Source organism: Panthera tigris, chromosome A2 (assembly GCF_018350195.1).
Source record: "Panthera tigris isolate Pti1 chromosome A2, P.tigris_Pti1_mat1.1, whole genome shotgun sequence".
In the NCBI taxonomy this organism is placed as follows: Eukaryota; Metazoa; Chordata; class Mammalia; order Carnivora; family Felidae; genus Panthera; species Panthera tigris.
Window position 1 is genome coordinate 61,247,941 of NC_056661.1, and position 19,300 is coordinate 61,267,240.

Genomic DNA, 19,300 nt, shown 5'->3' on the forward strand with positions numbered 1-19,300 from the left:
GGCTTCCGGTGAAAGCGGGGTGGCGGGCGCCGTCGGCCGGGGAGCAGCGGCGTGAGCGGCGTCACTTCCCCGAGGCAGCGCCGCGAGGAGGACACGCGGTCAGCCGCCGCCGGGACGCCGCCCCCGGCCGCGACTCCATCCCCGCGGCGCTGCCCCCACGGCCGATCCTCCCCTGGCCTTAGCAGGGAGCGAGCGCCGCCGGGTACCCGCGATGGCCTCGGATGCCCAGGCCGCCCGACAGCCTCCTGTCGCCAGCGACACACGACAGCGCCGAGCACAAGTCAGCGCGCCGGAAGCCGGCCGCAATGACGTCACGCAGCGCGCCGGAAGTCGGCCACCGGGAGGACGCGGGCGGAAGTCGGGTAACGGCTGTCCGGGGCCGCGGGGCCATGGAGTGGGGGGCCTGCCTCCTGTCCGCTCCCATCGGGGTGCGCGCCCCCCTTTCCGCCTCACGGCCGTCTCCGCTCGAGTGGTGTCCCTGACGGCTCAGGGATCCCGGCTCCCGACGCGGGGAGGGCGCACGGCCGGCGGGCAGGGCCGGTCCCGCTGGGCTGAGCGCGAGAGCGCTTTCTTTGTCGTCGCCTCCCGTGAGCGGTTTGCCCGTGGTGGGCAGCCCGTCCCGGTCTATTCTTTCGCTGAAATAAAAGTATTTCCTTCTCTTCTGCTTTTGTGGAGCGCTTGACTGGGTTGGGAGGGCCGCGCCGGGGAGGTTACTGAAGCCGGAAAGGGTGCGGCTGGTCGGAAATTGTAGGGCCTTCTCCGAGGGGACCGGGGGCACGGACTGCATGTTCGGGGGTCTGGGATCAGGGATCAGGCTCGCAAGGCGAGAACGGAGTTCTGTAAGTAAAGAAGAGCTGAGCAGGGCTCGAAACTCATTTTACTTATGGCACCTGCTAAATCCATTCAAGCACTTCAGCGTATACGAATCCCATTATGTATTTTATTAAATCTCATGAGACGGGGCAGGAGTTTTACTTCCAGATTGCTCACATGGAAAATAACATTTGCCGAAAGAGGTTAGGAGGCTTGCTCATGATCTCCTGGAAGGCTAGGTTTTTCTAGCTCAAGAGTTTGGTGCTGTTTGCCTTCCGTGAGTCTGCCACGAGATAGAGAAACGGTGTGAGGATGTGGGTGTATATGTGTGACCAAAAAAGGTGGGCTCTCCCCAGGACGGAAAGAGAAGAGCTGCTTTCTAAAATCATAACAAAATCCACTAGAGAGGAGACGATGCTCTATGGAAACTGTTTTCCAAAGAATAAGAAAGTGCCAGTGGCTTCTGGGTGGCTCAGTCAGTTAAGCATCTGACTTCGGTTCAGGTCATGACCTCCCAGTTAGTGAGTTTGAGACCCATATTGGGCTCTGCACCGATGGCTCTAAGCCTACTTGGGGTTCTTTCTATCTCCCCCCCCCAAATAAATAAATACACCTAAAACAAAAAGGGTGCCAAAACATTAAATATCATAGAACCAAAGCTCACTTGAGTTGTACAGGGAGGGTGCATGAGACAGGGACAAAGGGAGACAGACCTCTCAGCAGCATTTTAATGACTTAACAGACTATCGAAAAGAACTTTCTTCAAATCCACATCTCCAAAGAATAACTCCACTATTCTTCCAAGCCAACTGGGATATATGCCTGGAAAAGAATATTACCAATTTGGCTCTGGAAGAATACATAAGGAGTTACAGCCAAGGAAATGTCAAGGGGGAGCTGGTGGGGTCTCTTCCACAGGAGGCCACACAGGGTGGCTGTACTCACAGGGACTGTCACAATCTAGAGCTGGTTTGGTCCTTTATCATTTACAGGCCTGGAAACTTGAAACTACAAAGAGAATTCACTCGAAGTGAGTTGAAATTCTTTTCTTTGCTGAGTAAATCAACCCACTGGATTTGTCATGGGCACAGCATGGTATGAGGTGCATGTGTCCAAGGACAACTTGGAGACCTCTCGTTAGTTATGTGCTCTTTAGTCTCATGAGGGAGATCCTGGATGGGGGAGAGGGACAAAGAAAACACTGAAGTCAGCCTTCGGAACAGTGAAAAGATTCACTTAAAAAAAAGGGGGGGGGGCACCTGGGTGGCTCTCTCTGTTGAGCATCCGACTCTTGGTTTTGACTCAGGTCACAATCTCACAGTTCATGAGTTTGAGCCCCCAGTCGGGCTCTACACTGACAGTGCAGAGCCTGCTTGGGATTATCGCTCTCCCTCTCTCTCTCTGCTTCTCCCCTGCTCAAGTGCCGTGTGTGCGTGTGTGTGCATGTGTGTGTGTGCACACGCTCTCTCTTTCTCTTTGTCAAAATAAATAAACTTCAAACAAACAAAACCTACACCAATTAGCTGGAATCTAGCCAAGACATGAGTCCATTGAAAACTGTCTTTGAGAGGGCCAGTTGAAGATAAATCTTCACTTGTTCAGGGCTTTCTTGAACACTCGAGAGCTTAGCCAGGGGAGACTGTGTCCATCTTTGTCTGGCCAGGTGCACATCATTTGTCTCATTAGAACTCGGACACAAAGAGGAATCCCGCACAGTCTCTAAAGGGCCTTACAGTCTAGTAGAGGAAGTGCCCTAACATTAACTCTAGCTAATTAACTCTAGCATCAGGACACACAAAGTATTCTGGGGCTGGAGGAGGGAAAAACTGCATCCAAAGATTGAGTGGAGGAGAAGATACTTGAGCTGGGTGAAAATGCCCAACAGTCAAGTCCACTAGGGATAAACCTAATAGACCAGGTCTGGTTTATTAACCTGTTGCAAAGAGAGAACCCTAGAGATTTCTGCGTTGTGTCTCATGAGGAGACTGGACAGGGAATTTTGTAAGGTTTGGGGTTGCACTGAATAATTCTGAGGAGGGGAGAGGGGAAGTGAGGGCCATCTTCAGATGGTTGCTGTCACGAAGTGTGGACCACTTAGTAACTGGGTCTTAGGTATTTTTGTTCATGAGGTAGGGCCACAGAGCAGGCTATGGAAGTTACCGGTAAGAAGGAAGAGGCTGTCAGGACACTTCACAGCTGAGTTGTGACCTTGGGAGAAATGTTTTCTGTTAACACTGTACTGGCTCATCAGTGCCTATTATAATAAACTGAATATACAAGTGGCCAGTGGCCAGACCATTTATGAAAATAGGCCCACGGCCTGCAGCAGCCCGCCCAAAACCAATGCCTCCTCTGCAGAAGCCTGCCCAGGAAGCCGGCTGCTCGAAGTCAGACTTGGGGCAATTCAGACTGCTGGCTCTGGTGACAACCCAGAAAGCCATACAATACCCTGTGACAGTCCAAATAAGCCAGATGGCCAGGACTCGGTCAATAACTGACATCTTACCTAATTTTTGTTCCCGGGTCCAACTCAGGACCAACCAGAGAAAATCGAACACAGGAGATGCCCCACTTCTCTAGAGTTCATCTCTGGCTCCCTCAGGCCCACAGCCCCCATCAGGGCACCCCTGAGTCCCCCTTTTCCACCATGAAGCTCTCCCCCTCTCTTGCTGCCTCTGGGCCTCTACCAGGCCAGGTGATGGAGTGACTCCCTCACTATTGCAGGCTCTGAACAAATATAGCCTTTTCTTGTTCTCATTTGGTGGGTCCTCATTATTTCCCTGGGTTCAAAGAGCTCCTGGGTTGGTGAGCACATGGTGGTGCTGGTGGATTGGTGACCTGGAGAGACATGGAATCCCCGTGTCCGTTCCTATACCTTGGTCCAGACATCTCTTTCATCTGGAGGCTTACCTGTAGCTTTTGTCATATCCTTTTATAATAAGTTGGTAAACAGTCCGTGAACTCTTTTTCTGAGTTCTGTGAGCCACTCTAACAAGTTAATTGCACCTGAGGGAGGGTCATGGGAACCCCAATTCATATTCATAGCCAATTGGTCAGAAGCACAGATACCAGTTTGGACTCGCGGTTGGCATCTGAAGTGTGGAGGGTCTTGCAGGATGAAGCCCTCTACTTGTGGATCTGATGCCGTCTCCAGGTGGATGGTGCCAGAGTGAGTTACTGTGGGATACCCAGCTGATGTCACAGAATTGCTGGGTGTCAGGATCTGGTGTCACACAGCTGGTGTCAGAATTGCTGCAGGAGCGGTAGCCGTTAAGAGTAAAGGAGACACAGGAGGAGAGTGGTTTTTCCTAAAACATGGGCTACCGCAAGCTGTAGTAGTGTTATGGGCTGCTGAGAGTATAGAAAAAGAGTATGGGCACTGAGAGTATAGAAAAAGGTACGTTAGTGGGAGACCCAGAAGACCAGACCTCTGTGCTGGGGTGGGAGCCCTGGGCTGCACTGCTCATGTTTGCGGGGGTGGGTGCCAAACGATGCAGATGGAAGACTGAAAGATCATTTCCCCCACCTCTGCTCTATATGCCAAAGGGCCTGGAATACCTTTGGGAGTGCTAGGGACCAGCTATTTATTTGGTATCTGTCTCAAATAGGGTCCAAGGGATAGGCCAGTAAACGTAAAGAGAGCTCTGAAGAATGGGAGAATAGTAGAGGTAAGAAGGAGCCGCTATTCTGAGGGCTGGGGTAAAGCCCCCGGGGGAAGAGATCTCCTTACCCCCAGGGCTGAGGTCCAACTTGCTTGGAGAGAGCCTAGCTACAGCTCACCAAATGGCGGAGAAGCGCTGGCAGGACGTCTGGCAGTCCCTCCGGAGTGCCAGGAAAGCTGTTCAGGGGCGCGCCTTTGCGGCTATAGGGCAGGAGCTGGAGCAGCGTTCTGGCAGCCTGCACCGCGGAGTCGGGTGCTCGCGGAACCTGGAGCTAGAAGCCGTCCTTGGTGCGGGGAGGTGGGCTCCGGGGAGGCCTCTCCTTCTGCAGCTGTCAAGGGAACTCACTGGAGCCGGCAGCAAAGCCCCTTCCTCCCGCACTGCCTCCCAGGGGGTTTCTTCCCCGGCACACCTCTGCAATGGCCCACCTGGCAGGGGAAGAGCGCTCAGAGGGCCCAGCTCCATCCTGCAGGGCATGGAATGAGAGTGAACGCGGAACTAGAGATAACACACAACCGGCGCAGCAAGCAACATTGTAAAACATCAGTGGAGACAAGTAATGGTTTGTTTGGTATCAGTTTACATTCTAGCTGTGCTGCAAGGTTCTGGAAACAGTTTTTAAACATTTTTTTTTTTTTTTTTGAGATAGGGCGTGAGCTCGGAGGGACAGAGAGGATCCAAAGAGGCTCTACGCTGGCAGCACACAGCCAGATCCGGAGCTGTAACCCACGAGCCACCCACGAGCTGTGAGATCATGACCTGAGCCTAAGCTGGGCGCTTTACCGACAGAGCCACCCAGGAACCCCTGTGCTGCAAGGCTCTTGCTAGCAGCTTGGCTTAGTGGCAAAATAGTGTCCTCCTGTTGCTGGCTCCCACTTGCAGCGTGGCGGGCAAACCACCAGACTCTCCAGACTCGTCTGTAAAAGGCGGCAGTTACCCTGGTGACCCTTAAGGTCATTGACTGTTACGGTGACTGTTCTGATAGGACCCAGGCGTTGCTAGTTACTGCATCCCCACCTTCCTGAGGGCTTGTCTGAGCAACACAGGCACTGCAGCAGAGGAAGTCGCGGAAAAGGGCACGGATGAGGCAGACGAAATTTAGGCGCAGATTGAGAAAGATAAAGGAAGCTGCTTCGCCCCGCTGGCCCCGCCCAAGCCTTCCGGTGGCCCCGCCCCCAGCCCCCAATCTCCCTTCCCGCCAGCCACGCCTTCCTATTCCTGTTGGCCCCGCCCACCCACCCGGCAGACCCAGTCCTGGGTATCCTACCAGCCCTGCCCCCTTCCCTTCCTGTCCTCACCTTCCGGCCGGCCTCGCCTCTTCCTGCCAGCCACGCCCTCCCTCCCTCCCCGCTAGTCCCGCCCCACCCGGCGGCTCGCACTCAACTCACATGGCCCGCCCCCGCCTTCCTGCCAGCCACGCCCACCCTTCCCGCTAGCCCCACACCACCCCTCCGGCCTCGCCGCCATCTCATAGGCCCCACCCTTCTCTTCGTGCCAGCCCCGCCTCCTTCCCATTCCCCCCTCTCCACTTTCTTGCCTCGTCCCTTCCCTACATGCCCCACTCTCACCTTCCTGCAGGCCACGCCCCTTCCAGCTAGCCTCTCCTATCCCCGCCTGTCCCGCCTTCATCTCACAGGCCACGCCCTCCCCGTCCTGCTAGCTCCACCCCCTTTGCCTTCTCGTCCCGACTTTTCTACCGGCTACGCACCTTCCCGACAGCCCCGCTCCTCCCACCAGGCCAGCCTCTTCTCCATACCTGGCCTTTACCTTGCTACCGGCCCGCCCTCCTCCTGGTAGCCCGCCCCTTCTCGCAGGCCCGACCCCTCCCCCAGCCACGCCCTGCTCTTATGGCTAGCTCCTCCCCTTTCCCCGGCCCCGCCCCCTGTTTCCATTGGGCCGGAGCGCGGCTTTCCCGAGCGCGAAGCAGGCCGGGAAATTGGCTGCCCTAAAGATGGCGGCAGAATTGAAAAGTTGGAACCACTCCTGCGGCCCTGAGGGGCGGGGCCCGGGCTGGGGGTCGGGCTGGGGGCGGGGCAGGCGCGCTCTCACCCCGCCGAAGGGCAATGGGGCGGGAGAGGGGCGCGGCAGGCGCGCTCCCGCGGCCGCGAAGGGGCGGGGCGCACCGGGAGCGTCCCCGGCCGCCCCGAGGGGTGGGGGCGGGGCGGGGCGCGGGGCGGGGCCGCGCCTCGGCCCGGAAGTGCGGGGTGCGGGGTGCGGGGCGCGGACGTCCCCTGGCGGCCGCGGCCGGAAACTGCGGCCGCGCGGGCGGGAGGCGCAGGAGCGGCGGCGGCGGCGGCCGCGGGGCCGGGCGAGCATGTAGCGGCCACGGGCGGCGCGGGGCTCCCGGGGCGGGCCGGGCCGCGGGGGCCGCTCGCGGCGACATGGACGAGGAGGGCAAGAAGGGCAAAAAGGTGAGCGTGCGCGGGCGCGCGCCCCCCGGGGGCCGGGCGTGGGGCGAGCTGGACCCCGGGGCCGGGCGGAAGGGCCGGCGCCGGGGGTGGACCGGGAAGGTCCCCCGGGGTCGCGCTTCGGCCGGCCGGCGCGGGGTTCGGGAGGTCTGGTTGGAGGTCGGGCGTGGAGAGGTCGGGGGGAGCGCGGTCGGCGGGCGGGCAGGCGGGAGCTGGAGCGCGCGCGGCCGGGCCCGGGACAGGGCCGCGGGGGTCGGTGCGCGCGGCCGGGGGTGGGCGGCGCGCCCCCGGACAATGCGGTTAGGTGGTCCTGGGCCCGGCCCGCGCGGCGGGGGAGGAAGGGGCCACGCCTTTCCTCCCCTTCCGGCCAGTGCACCCCCCCCTCGCCCCCAAACCGGGCTCTGCACATGGCCATCCCCGCGGGTCAGCGACCGGGGGCTGCCGCGGAGCCGGTCCCAAAGTTTTCCGGGGCCGCAGCCCTGGGGACAATGGGGGTTCGGCCAGCCCCAACAAGGGCTGCTCAGCGGACCCGGGTGGGAGCAGAGGCTGCACCCTGCAGGGCAGCCGCTCGCCGGCCGAGGTTTGCTCTGCCCGAGTGTAGCCGAACGATTTCAGTGACGCTACATTTGGCAGTTGTGTCTCGGACATAGTTCAGGAGGCGCCGTACTTAGTTCCTGCAGTTTTAAAAGTGTGGCTTTAATTATAGGCTGGAGTCGTTGGTACGCTCAGCGGGGTAAGCTGGAAAATGGGTCTTAGTGCTAAAGGATTTGTCTTCTGCAGAGTTTCGGTAGTGTGCACTTCGTGCGCGAGCTTAACACAGACCTTGGTGGGTCCTCCGAGTTTCGCAGCGGGAGCTGGCCCCGGCCATGACCTTCCATGACCCCTCCGCAGCACCGTGCTTTACAAGGCGCCCGTTTTAAAAAGGCTGTATTTGAGGTCCAGTAGCGGGGGTCTTCAGGGCGTCGTGCCCAGCTTGTCCTCACTTTCTTTCCGGGTTGTTGTGTTGTGAGCGCTCTCGCTTCTAGTTTTGCAGTTCCCTACAGAGATGGTTAAGTCTGGAAAACAGCCCAAGAAAGTGATTCAGCCTGCAAGCGCCAGACTGCAGAGGGAGGCTGCCCACCTGGGGGGAAAGCTCCAGAAGAGTCAGTGCACTCCATTCTGCTGTGCTGCAGGCAGGCAGCAGGTGGGCCGGGACGCCCAGGACAGGGCCTGTCCCCAGTGCATGGCTGCCAGAGGAGCTGTGTCCCAGCACAGCACCAGTCTTGGCCTCCAGGTATATTTCACACCCAGGCCAGATGGTGCTGGCTAAGGAGAGTCACTCCCTTTGAATGGATGCTAACCTGTCTATGATGGGGAAGCATAGGGTAGGCTGAATTCTTTCTAGAGCCTTCCTTCTAGCAGGTTTGGTAGAAACAATATTCAGCAGTGTTGAGAGAGACGGGAAATCAGTGAGGCATTCCTGAGCTTTTGAAGTAGAAGTGACAAGCCAGCAAAACTCAAGAGTTTTGGAGTTGGGGTGGTGTTGAGATTCAGGCTAGAGAGAAGGTTAAAGATGAATTTCATTGTCTCTGTTAGAGAACATAATCTCTTGTTACATAGTTGTCCAAGTCAGGCTTCAGTGTTTCTCTGTATCCTACCACTGCCCTACCTCTTTTTCCCACGGGGGCGGGGGGCGTGGTGCCGGTCCCAGCCGGCTCTGGGACACGAGTTCCCATCCAGGCCACCACTTAGCACACTTTCTCTGTTGCTGTCTGCCAGGCATAACTGCTCTGCTCCTCCATTCAGTGTGAGGTCACTTCCAACTCACGAAATTTGGTGCTTATGTTGTTCTAGTTGGGGTAAATTAACCAGATTAATCTATTTTAAAACTGATACACAAAGGGGGGCACCTGGGTGGCTCAGCCGGTTAAGAGTCTGACTTCAGCTCAGGTCCTGATCTCACGGTTTGTGAGTTCAAGCCCTGCATAGGGCTCTGTGCTGACAGCTCGGAGCCTGGAGCCTGCTTTGAATTCTGTGTCTCCCTCTCTGTCCCTCCCCCACTCGCACTCTGTCTCTCTTTTTTTCTTAAAAGTAAATAAACATTAAATTAAAACCTGATACACAGAACTCAGTAGCTAAAATAGCAGAAGTAATGACCTCATCATTTTATGAAAGTACAATTTGGGCATGTAAATTCTCTCTTCAGGGGCGCCTGGGTGGCTCTGTCAGCTAAGCATCCAACTTCGGCTCAGATCACGATCACACGGTTTGTGAGTTCGAGCCCTGCATCGGGCTCTGTGCTGACAGCTCAAAGCCTGGAGCCTGCTTTGGATTCTGTGTCTCCTTTTCTCTCTGCCCTCCTCTGCTCGTGTTCTGTCTCTTTCTTAAAAGTAAATGTTTAAAAAATTTAACATAAATTCTATCTTCAAGTTAGCTCCCTCAAAAAATGCAGATTTGACCTTTATTTTTAATTTTTATTTAAAGGTTTTTAAGGTAACCCTTAGGTCCATCGTGGGGCTTGAACTCATGACCCTGAGATCATGAGGTGCATGCTCTACTGGCCAAGCCAGCCAGGCACCCCCAGATTTAACCTTTAAAAACATGGATTGATAGGCTTTTTCAGGTCTTCAGACCCCAGTCAAGCAGTTATTCAGGCTTGTTCTAACGTGGCCTATTTATTTCCTCGGGATGGGAATCTGTGAGCTGCCAGAGAATAAATAGAACAGAGTGGGTTTCATACAGAGTGGCCCCAGGTACAGCCCTGTCCTTTTTTTTTTTATTAAAAAAAATTTTTTTTATGTTTACTTTTTTGAGAGAGAGAGAGAGAGAGAGAGAGAGACAGAGAATCTGAAACAGGCTCCAGGCTCTGAGCTGTCAGCACAGAGCCCGACGCAGGGCTCGAACTCATGAACTGTGAGATGGTGACCTGAGCTGAAATCAAGAGTCGGACACTTAACTGACTGAGCTGCCCACGTGCCCCTGGACCAATGCCTTTATATGTTCGTCTCTCCAGCTGTCAGAGAGCCTTCTCCACGGGCGTGTGTGTGTGTGCAAATATTTGTATACCTGAAATGAAACTTTAAAGAAATGGTGCTTAATATAAGCAATACACTCTGATTTTTTTATTCTGTTCTCCCCTCCCTCCCATTAAAAAACTGCCAGTCACGCCTTGTCGCAGCCGGAACTGCTGAGGTGAATTAGCCAAAGGCACTTGGGGTGAATCCCTTGTTTCATCTTTCCTCTCGGGTGGTTTTCACGGTGATTCTTGGGTGACCATGTGGCGCCCCGAGCATGGAGGCAGGAAGAGCAGTGCACGACGTGCCTGGCAGAGACTGTAGGTCAGGTGGCCAGTAGGTGAGTCCAGGGAGACCAGCAACTGTGAGGCTCATTCCTCTCTGAATCGGAGAGCGTTACACAGGCTCCGCGCCCAGCGCGGAGCCTGTCGCGGGGCTTGAACTCACGACCGACCATGAGATCAGGACCTGAGCTGAGGGTCAAGAGTCCAGCCCTCAACCCACCGAGCTACCCAGGTGCCCTGAGATAGTATCCTGTATTTATTAATTTCCAACATGAGGAACGTGGAATCCCTGCCACCTTCAGTCAGATTCCGTGATCCACTGGCCACCGTGCTTTAGAGTCCGAAGGCGCCAGAACCTTGCAGGGCTTGGCTGTTACTGCTCTGAGCATCATTCGGGAGGAATGTCGTGTGGAGGAAAACATCTCTTTCAGCAACGGTACTGTGATGGGCGCGGCTCTGAGGTGAGAATGCCGTCAGCCCTCTGCCCGTGAGGTCAGGGACGAGTGCCTTTTGTCCCAGTGCGCTTGGTCACCGCGGTGACCGCTGGTCTCACCTTTCTTCATTTCTGTCGGCAGCCCGGCTCTGTGGTGGGAGTCAGACTGTAGGTTTAACACACGGCATCTTCCAGTTTGTTCATCCCAGTGCCTTTGACCTGCCACGTGCAGTGAGGAGAAGGGCTAAGGACACTGCACTTGTTGGGGCCATCACCTCTCACACGTCATTGGAGAAGGAGGGGGCCAGCGCCACTGCGTCGGGAGAGACACGGTGGGCAGCAGCCTGTCTCACGTGGGCACCAGTTCATGACGCTCAGCAGCGGGGGAGGTGCAGGGACAGCCTGGGCCCAGTGGGGCGGGGGGATTTGGGCCCCAGCTGCAGCAGAAGGCCCCGGAGGTTTTCGTACGCCTTTAAGAACTGTTTGTTGGCACTGACCGTGTGCTGGACTGGACGCTGGGGGACACATGAGCTCTGTGGCCACTGAGCTGGAGATGCAGCTCAGAGGGCAGATGAGAGTGAAGTTGGAGAAAGCTTTGATGAGAGTGCGCAAGACCCCTGTTGTTATGAAGACGTCAGGTGCAGGCATGGAGACAATCTTGTACTAGAGTTCCTGTGCCCTGAGTGCAAACATCATCGGTCTTCTCCTCATCCAGCATGTTCCCAGCTGTGATGGGCTGGACCAGGGCCCCCCAGTCCTCATGGGGAAGCCTGGACCCCCAGCACCCCAGAGCTGGTGTGTAGGTGCAGACGGGTCTTTGAGGAGGTGATGGAGGTAAAACAAGGTCACGAATGTGGGTTCTACTCCAATGTGACTGGTGTCCCTATAGAAAGACAGCTGGGACACAGACATGCACGGAGGGACAACCACGTGAGGATACGGAGATGACACGGCCATCTGCACCCCTGGAGAGGCCTCGGGAGGGACCAGCCTGGCTGTGCCTGGATCTGGGACGAGCAGGATTGGGAAAGAATAACTGTGTTGTCTGAGCCACCTGGTCTGGTGCTTTGTCAAGGCCATTTGAGACATCAGGGTGATGTGGCCAGAGTCTGTGCTCGAACTCTGTTGGGGGGAGTGGTCTCAATGTAGCCCAGGGGTTCTGATTGTCCCCACTGACCCCTCAGACACGGATGAGCCACTCAGTGGCAGGATGATGCGTCGCACACTCGGGATGTGTAGCCCATGACAGGCTCGGTGCCTGGGGGTCTGCAGCAGGGGGCGGGCTGAGGGTGTCCGTCCTGCCCCGTGGTCTGCACAGGTACATGTCTCTGCCCTTCCCCATCTCTCAGCCCAGGAACGGCAGCTTGGTTTTAATGGTTCCGCAGGGAGCTCCGCTTTGGATTTGTCAGTGGACAAATAAAAAGGAAATCCCCCCCTCCCGCCTCAGCCAGTGCCAGAAATGTTACACTGTTTCCTCTTGGCACTGTAAAAGTAGCAGTTTCTGGCCAGGCTGCCAAGAACTGGGGCACCTGATTGTGGGCATTGGATCTGAGCAGTGGAAACCATCCCCTTCGCCAGGTGCAGCAGGCAGTCGGAACTGGGGCTTTTGTCTGAGGCTTAGGGTGCCGGGTGTCCTGTAACTCGGGAGGCAGGAAGAACAGTGGACTTCTCAAAGAGCGGCTGGTGTGGGCGGGTGTGGCGCCACGCACTCGTGCGTGGTGGACTGCTCGACCTTCTGTCCCATGTGACTCTGAGAAGGAGACTTCTGTCTTTGAGTCTTTACGGTCCGTCCTATGGTTAGAGTTGCATGCGGTGTCTTTCCCTAAATCCACTATGCCTCCTGGGTATTGTTACAACCTCCCTGCGCTCAGGCGTGGTTCAGAATCCCTTGCTGTAGACCTGGTGGGGACACAGTTCACTGATTTCATGCCTATGTGTCAGGTCTGTCATCCTGTGTGTCACATGTCATGAAACGTCTCAGGTCTAAGTGCCAGTAGACACGTCACCATACATGGCTTTAACCAGTTCATGTTTGGCGGGGGAGCAGTGGCCGGAGCCGACCTGCCCTTGTGTGCCCTGATGTCGGACCCATTTCCGGCCCCGTTACGAGGCTCCTTTCCCCCAGCACTGAATCTTCAGCCCCCTCCGTGGAGGGAGAGTGTACAGTCCGCCCCCCAGTATTTTATTATGAATGTTTTTGAATACACTGAAGTTGAAAGATTTTACAGTAAATACCTGTCCGCCCACCCCCTAGATTCTACCGTGAATGTTTGCTGTGCTTGTCTTGTCCCGTACCTACTCCTCTGCTTCTGTCTGGACCCCCATCAACTCACTTTGTCTTCCTGATGCACTTGAGACATCATTTGCTTCGATCTGAGTATGGCAACGTGCACATCATTAGCTAGAGTTCAGTGCTGTTTACAGTTTTTTTTTGCAGTTCTCTGTGCAACCGATATAGAGCGAAGTGTGCGTTGTCAACTAAATTTTGACAGTTGTGCATACATACAGCCCAAACCCCTGCCAAGATGTAGGCCGTTTCCCTCACTCAGAAAGGTCCCTCGTGCCATCCCTGGGGCGGGTGTCGTGCCAATCGTGTCCACTCTGGAAGAGTTCTGCGGGGTTACTTTCTGTTCTCAAACCTCACACGTGGGTTCACGCAGTACACGTTCTTGTGTGCTTGGACCCCGTTACTCAGCATCACGGCTCTGAGACTCATCCGTCGTGTCGAGTGGCGCTCTGTTGTGCGCAGAGAGCACAGCATGTTGATGCGTTCGTCTGCCGCCGGCCCTTCGGGTCCGTTCCAGCTTCGGGCTCTTAGGAGGAGCTCAGAACGTTTGCGAGCAAGTCAGTGCGTGGATGTATCTTGTCGTTTCTTTTGGGCAAATACCAAATGCTGGCATTGCCAAGTATATGGTAACCACGTTTTAACTTTGAGACACCGCCCCACGGCTCCCCAGTATCTTTGTCACCTAATTGTGGCAGCTACTGCGAGACTGGGCGCTCAGATCTCGGGCAATCATCCTGGGTTTGTTTTCTGTAGTTCCGTTCATTTTGGCTTCAATCTTTTTTCTAAAGGACGTACACATTCAGGATCATTGTGTCATTGAAATGACTCTTTTTCATTGTGAAACAATCATCTTTATTTCTGGTATTATTTCTTGTTTCGAAATCTACTTTGCCTGATGTTAATATAGGCACACCAGCTTTTTTTTTTTTTTTTTTTTTTTGCGTTTCTGAAAATCTCTTTATTGTCTAGGTAAATAGAAGGGTGCTAGATTCTCATATCTGCTTCTGCATTCAGTCTGTTGCTATATGTGGTTTTGGTTGAAAAGTATGAAGAAAATCTGGCCTCATACGGATATGTAGCTGGAAAAGGAAGAAATATTTTAATACCTTTTCAGATAATGGTGGATTCTTTTTTTTGTTTTAATTTTTTTGATTCTTTTTAAAAAAATCATTGCTTTATTAGTTTTTTAAAGGGCTCCACACCCAGGGTTGGGCTTGAACTCCAGCTCCTAAGATCAAGAGTCACATGCTCTACTGAGTGAGCCAGCCAGGTGCCCCAGTGGTGGTTTGTCTTTCTTTCTTTCTTTCTTTCTTTCTTTCTTTCTTTCTTTCTTTCTTTCTTTCTTTCTTTCTTTCTTTCTTTCTTTTTCTTTCTTTCTTTCTTTCTTTCTTTCTTTCTTTCTTTCTTTCTTTCTTTCTTTCTTTCTTTCTTTTTTTAAAATAAATGTTTACTTCTTTTTGAGAGACAGCAAGTGGGAGAGGGGCAGAGAGAGGGAGAGAGAGAATTCCAAGCAGGCTCTGAGCTGTCAGCACAGAGCCCCAGGTGGGGCTCAAACTCATGAACTGTGAGATCATGACCTGAGCTGAAATCAAGAGTCAGACACATAACCGACTGAGCCCCCGGCTTGTTATCGATACTATACCAAAACTCAACAAATGGTGGTCTCCTAATGGCTAGTCACAATGTGCAGTTGGAAAGCACTGTCATAAACTTTTCATGTTCTGTGCCGTTGAACCACACCAGCTTCCTTCGACTGCACGTGGGCATACTGTGTCTCCCAGCGTGTCTATAGCTTTGTATCTAAACTGCATCTGTTACAATCCACGTACTGCTTGTGTGGTTGTTACGCCTTTCTAATCTAGTCTAACAACTTGTGCCTTTTAATTTTGCCTTCACAGGTAATGTAATTATTGATAGCCATTTCACTGTTCATTTCCTGTTTCTCTTCTGTGCTTTGATCCTCCCTTCTAGTCTTTTTTGGGATCGAGTATTTTTAGGGTTCTGTTGTATTGCTAACCACTCTAGTTTGGCCTGCTGTGGGGGCTGTAGGGTGCACAGACAGCCACAAATCACTGCCATGCTCCCCCCCCCCCTTTTTTAAGTGGGCTTCTTGCCTGGCGTGAAGCCCAACACAGGACTTGAACTTATGACCCTGAGGTTGAGACCTGAGCTGAGATCAAGCGGCAGATGCTTGACCGACCAAGCCCCCAGGCGCCCTGCCATGTTCTTTCTTGTCCTGCTGCGGGAGACTGTCAGCAGTCTAGCTCCTGATTTATTCCTGTACGTGTTGTAAAGCCAGCATTATCATTTTTGCTTTAAACAATTGATTTTTTCAGGGTGCCTGGGTGGCTCAGTCGGTTGAGCATCCAACTCTTGATTTTGGCTCGGGTCATGGTGTCGTGATTTGTGGGATCGAGCCCCGCGTCGGGCTCTGCGCTGACAGCTCGGAGCCTGGAGCCTGCTTTGGATTCTGTGTCTCCTTCTCTCTCTGCCCCTCCCCATTCATGCTCTGTCTCTCTTTGTCGCTCAAAAATAAATAAATGTTAAAAAAATTAAAAACAAAACAATTGATTTTTGCTTTTTTATATTGAAATAATTTTAATTGTGCGTGAAATTGCATAACTAGCACACAGAGTCCCTGTATACCTTCCCCCCCAAACTCCCCGGCTGTTAACATTTCTAAATCGTTTAAGAATTGATTGCCGACGTGATGCCCCATGACCCTGTTGCCCTCAATGTGTGTTTCCCAGGTGCAAGGACCCTCCAACGTCAGTCAGACTGTTGTGATCAGGAAAATTAGCATCAGTCCAGTATTGCTGCCTGGTTCTCAGACCTCATCCACACTTGCTAACTGACGCTGATTTGCTCTCTGGTGACACTGACCCATCACTTCCCAGGTTTCTGCATTTTAAAGTCTGTTCTTATTTTACTCACAAGGCTATAATCTTTTATTATCATTATTTACTTTTAAGTTCAAATTGTCCCAAACTCAGCCAAAGGGAGCCACTTTAGGCTGGCTCTGGTCTCTATTTATTTATCAAAGTTTGTGGATTTGAGAGCGAGAGAGAGTATGAGGGACAGAGAGAGAGAGGGAGAGAGAGAGAGAGAGAATCCAAAGGAACTCCGCATTGTCAGTGCAGAGTCTGATGCAGGGCTCGAGCCCACACACCATGAGATCATGACCTGAACTGAAATCAAGGGTCCAGACACTAAACTGACTGAGCCGCCCGTGTGCCCCTGGTGTCATTTTAGTTTTAATTGTGGTAAAAAACCCATCACCTACCTTTTACCATTTTAACTTTATTTATTTACTTATTGTTAAATTTTTTTAAAATCTTTATTTAATTTTGAGAGAGACACAATGTGAGAGCAGGAGAGGGACAGAGAGAGAGGGAGACACAGAATCTGAAGCAGGCTCCAGGCTCCGAGCTGTCAGCACAGAGCCTGACACGGGACTCGAACCCACCGTTCATTAGATCATGACCCGAGCTGAAGTCGGACACTCAACTGACTGAGCCACCCAGGTGCCCCTTAACCATTTTTTTAAATCTTTATTTATTTTTGAGAGAGAAAGAGAGAGCATGAGCAGGGGGGGCAGAGAGAGATGAGACAGAGAATCCCAAACAGACTCTGTACTGACAGCTCAGAGCCTGACACAGGGCTCAAACCCAAGAACCGTGAGATCATGATCTGAGCTGAAGGCAGACACTTAACCGCCCTTGCCATCCACGTGCCCCGCCAGTCTGGTCATGTTAAGTGTGTTCACATTGTTGCATGGCTGGTGGCTTTTGACCAGTCCCCAGTATTCTATGAGCTCTCGCTTACATTTGCTACAAGATGTTCTGGGCTAATCTGCAGCTTTCCTGCCCCAGCCCAGAACCAGACATTTGTCCAGGGGCCTGGTTGTTCTCAGTGGAGGTGGTTTCTAGAAACCAAGATCTGGTCAGTGGATGTGTTCACTGCTGTGGGGGTGTTGTTACTTCTATGAGGGGACTAGTAACCTCTTGTGGATTATTTTTCTTGACAGCGTATTTTTGGAGAGCTTTCATTATGCATTTGTTACTCCTTTTTGGGGCTCGGTGGCATTTTCCCTTGGATTAATAGGATTCATAATTCAACAGTAGCCTATTTATAGAATTTTACGTTGTCATTTTGCTCCAACAGAAAATGCAGAGATTGGCTGTCTACTAACCTTTCACACGTGTGTACTGTCTCCATGGATTAGTTCCCCAAAATGCAATTGTCAGGAAGGCTTACGTACATTTGTAATTTTAGTAGGTACCTGTAAGTTGTTCCCTACAGCAGTACAGGTTTTGATTCTGGTTATCAGACTGTTGAATGCTTGTCAAGCCAATAGGTGGAAATGGTATTTGCTAATAATTTGGGGATTTATTTTCCAAAATGAACTTAAATTTTTTCTTACTGAAAAATGCACAGCTGAGAAAAAGTAGCAAAATATATTTAAGAAATAAATGGAAAAAAATCCCATCTTCTAGAAACAACCATTAGAACTTTTCAGGTGGCTTTCTTACATGTGCGTTCTTTTCTGTGTTTGTGCACGGTTGTATTTCCTTGGTTTCATTCATTGCAAACACTGGTTTAGTGCCCACTGAGTGCAGGGCTTTCTGGGGAACTGTCACTGCCTTCCCAGAACTCCTTCACCATCTGCTGGGGGAGCTTTTAGTGCCATGAAATAGAGTGAGTGCTGTTAGAAGGAGCACAGGGCGGTGGGTCAGGATGTGCACTTTGCAAAATGGGTGGATTCTCTGAAGGGCCCTTCTTCCATCTCCTTGCTATCTTCACTTTGTCACGTGGTCCTCTTGTTGCTGGACAAGTAGGGCCCATCCTGCTTGCCCCTGCTGGGCTGCTCCTTGGTGACCAGCACAGATTTCTGTAGCTACATCTGGCCTGTGTAGAGACAAGCAGGAGGTGGAGCTCACCTGTGAGGAGTTACTTGTCCTGGAAGAAGGTGGAGGCATCAGGGTAACTGGTTGCGGGCATCCCTTGAAGATTCTGTTGTGTTTTCATGCCTGTTACAAAGAGACATCCGCGGACCCTATTTCTGGGGTGACCCTTCTGCGTCTGTGTGAAGTGTTCTCGTAAATTTGCTCCTATAGCTGAAGTTTTGCTGTAATTACCAGAGGGAGAAAACCCGGTTGCAGCACACCCTGTCAGCGGTGTTTTATCACCTGGGGCATGCAGAGAAGACACCATGCGACAGCCACGGATCTCCTGGAGCATCCTGCTTGGGAACCCTCATTTCCAGAGCTCCTCCTGAGTGTCTGGATCCTACACATTATAAGAAACTCGTGTTTATCTCCTCAGTGCCACAGCATTTTGGAAGGGGCATGATTTGACTTTTGCAGGGAGGTCCTGGACGCCTGGCCCGCCTCGTGTCCCCAGTGCCTGCCTTCAGCTGTGGGACATGGTTGTCTGACCCCCTGTTTTGCTTCATCCGTTGTTGGGGTTTGGCCACGTAATGAGTGGCACCCCTTATTGGTCCCTTGTCCTGGACAGAACGAGCCCCGTGCCCACCAACAGGGGATTGCGGGGAGGGCCTCACCCAGAACCCAGATGTACTGCGTGGCCACCGCGAAGCTGCCCCTGCTGGGGCTCCCCAGCAGCCCCCGCAGGGTGTCTCGCAGTTCCTTCTGCAGGAGTGTGGCCTTCCCATCACAGGCCAAGAGCCTGGGCGCCCAGTCTGAGGCCGGCAGGAGGGGGCCCGTGTACTCAGGGTGCTCCAGCTGGGCGGTGGCGCTGATGTGCAGCAGCTTCTGGAAGGTGCTCTGGTCCTTTGGGGACTCGCTGCCTGAGGCAGAACGAGAAGGGAGGGTGAGCCAAGGTTGATGCCGGGCCAGAGAAAGAGGGGGACCAGGCAGGGGACAGTGACACCCTCGCCTCCAAGTGACCCTGAACTTGGCATCATCAGGGGCAGAGACAAGAGATCATGAGGGCCACGTATAGGGAGGGAACGAGGGGGGCGGAAACGGGGGGACTGGTCCCTGGTGGGCGGCGGGGAGCTGCTCGCCTCCAGCCACACTGGGAGGAAGCTGTGGAAAACCCACACGTGGACGAAGCCTCCTGTGTCTCCCGAGAGGCTGTGCGATGTTGGGTGTCCCCTCTGCTGTTGGTGGCCATGGGGCCCGCCTGTGTGGGGCTGTCCGTGGTCCTGTCCAGGTGGCTCGGGGTGACCTGGGGAAGCCAGGCCATTGCCTTCGCCTTTGTCACGACCTGCCCTTTAGGCAGAAGTGCGGAAACGCCTGGTACCCTTGCAGGTGGTGCTCTCTGGAGGCCATCAATCAACCAGGACTCCCCCCAGAATGAGGCCCACCGTCACTTGGCACGTGGGGGTGTCGTGCAGCCGATGGAGAGGTCAGATGGCGACGGGCTGCTCCTTGTCTCCTCCTCAGAGGGTGCACAAGG

General features: G+C 53.5%; 1 protein-coding gene and 1 long non-coding RNA gene across 4 annotated transcripts in view; both read left to right on the forward strand.

Annotated features, from left to right (window-relative positions):
- Positions 1–4,028: 4,028 nt before the first annotated feature.
- Positions 4,029–5,370, forward strand: LOC122232771. Of its 2 annotated transcripts, XR_006210170.1 has the most exons (4): positions 4,029–4,210; positions 4,422–4,481; positions 4,864–5,028; positions 5,122–5,370. It is a non-coding gene; the product is annotated as an uncharacterized LOC122232771 (long non-coding RNA). The 2 variants fall into 2 exon arrangements; XR_006210169.1 differs by having other exon boundaries at positions 4,864–5,370.
- A 1,414-nt stretch (positions 5,371–6,784) lies between these two features.
- The window catches only part of CCM2 (CCM2 scaffold protein), a 41,540-nt gene continuing 29,024 nt past the window's right edge, over positions 6,785–19,300 (forward strand). For both annotated transcript variants that reach the window (XM_042962986.1, XM_042962997.1), the window contains exon 1: positions 6,785–6,883. In XM_042962986.1, coding sequence (XP_042818920.1) covers positions 6,854–6,883 — 30 coding nt within the window. In that variant the 5' untranslated portion in view covers positions 6,785–6,853. The remainder of the gene's footprint in view (positions 6,884–19,300) is intronic.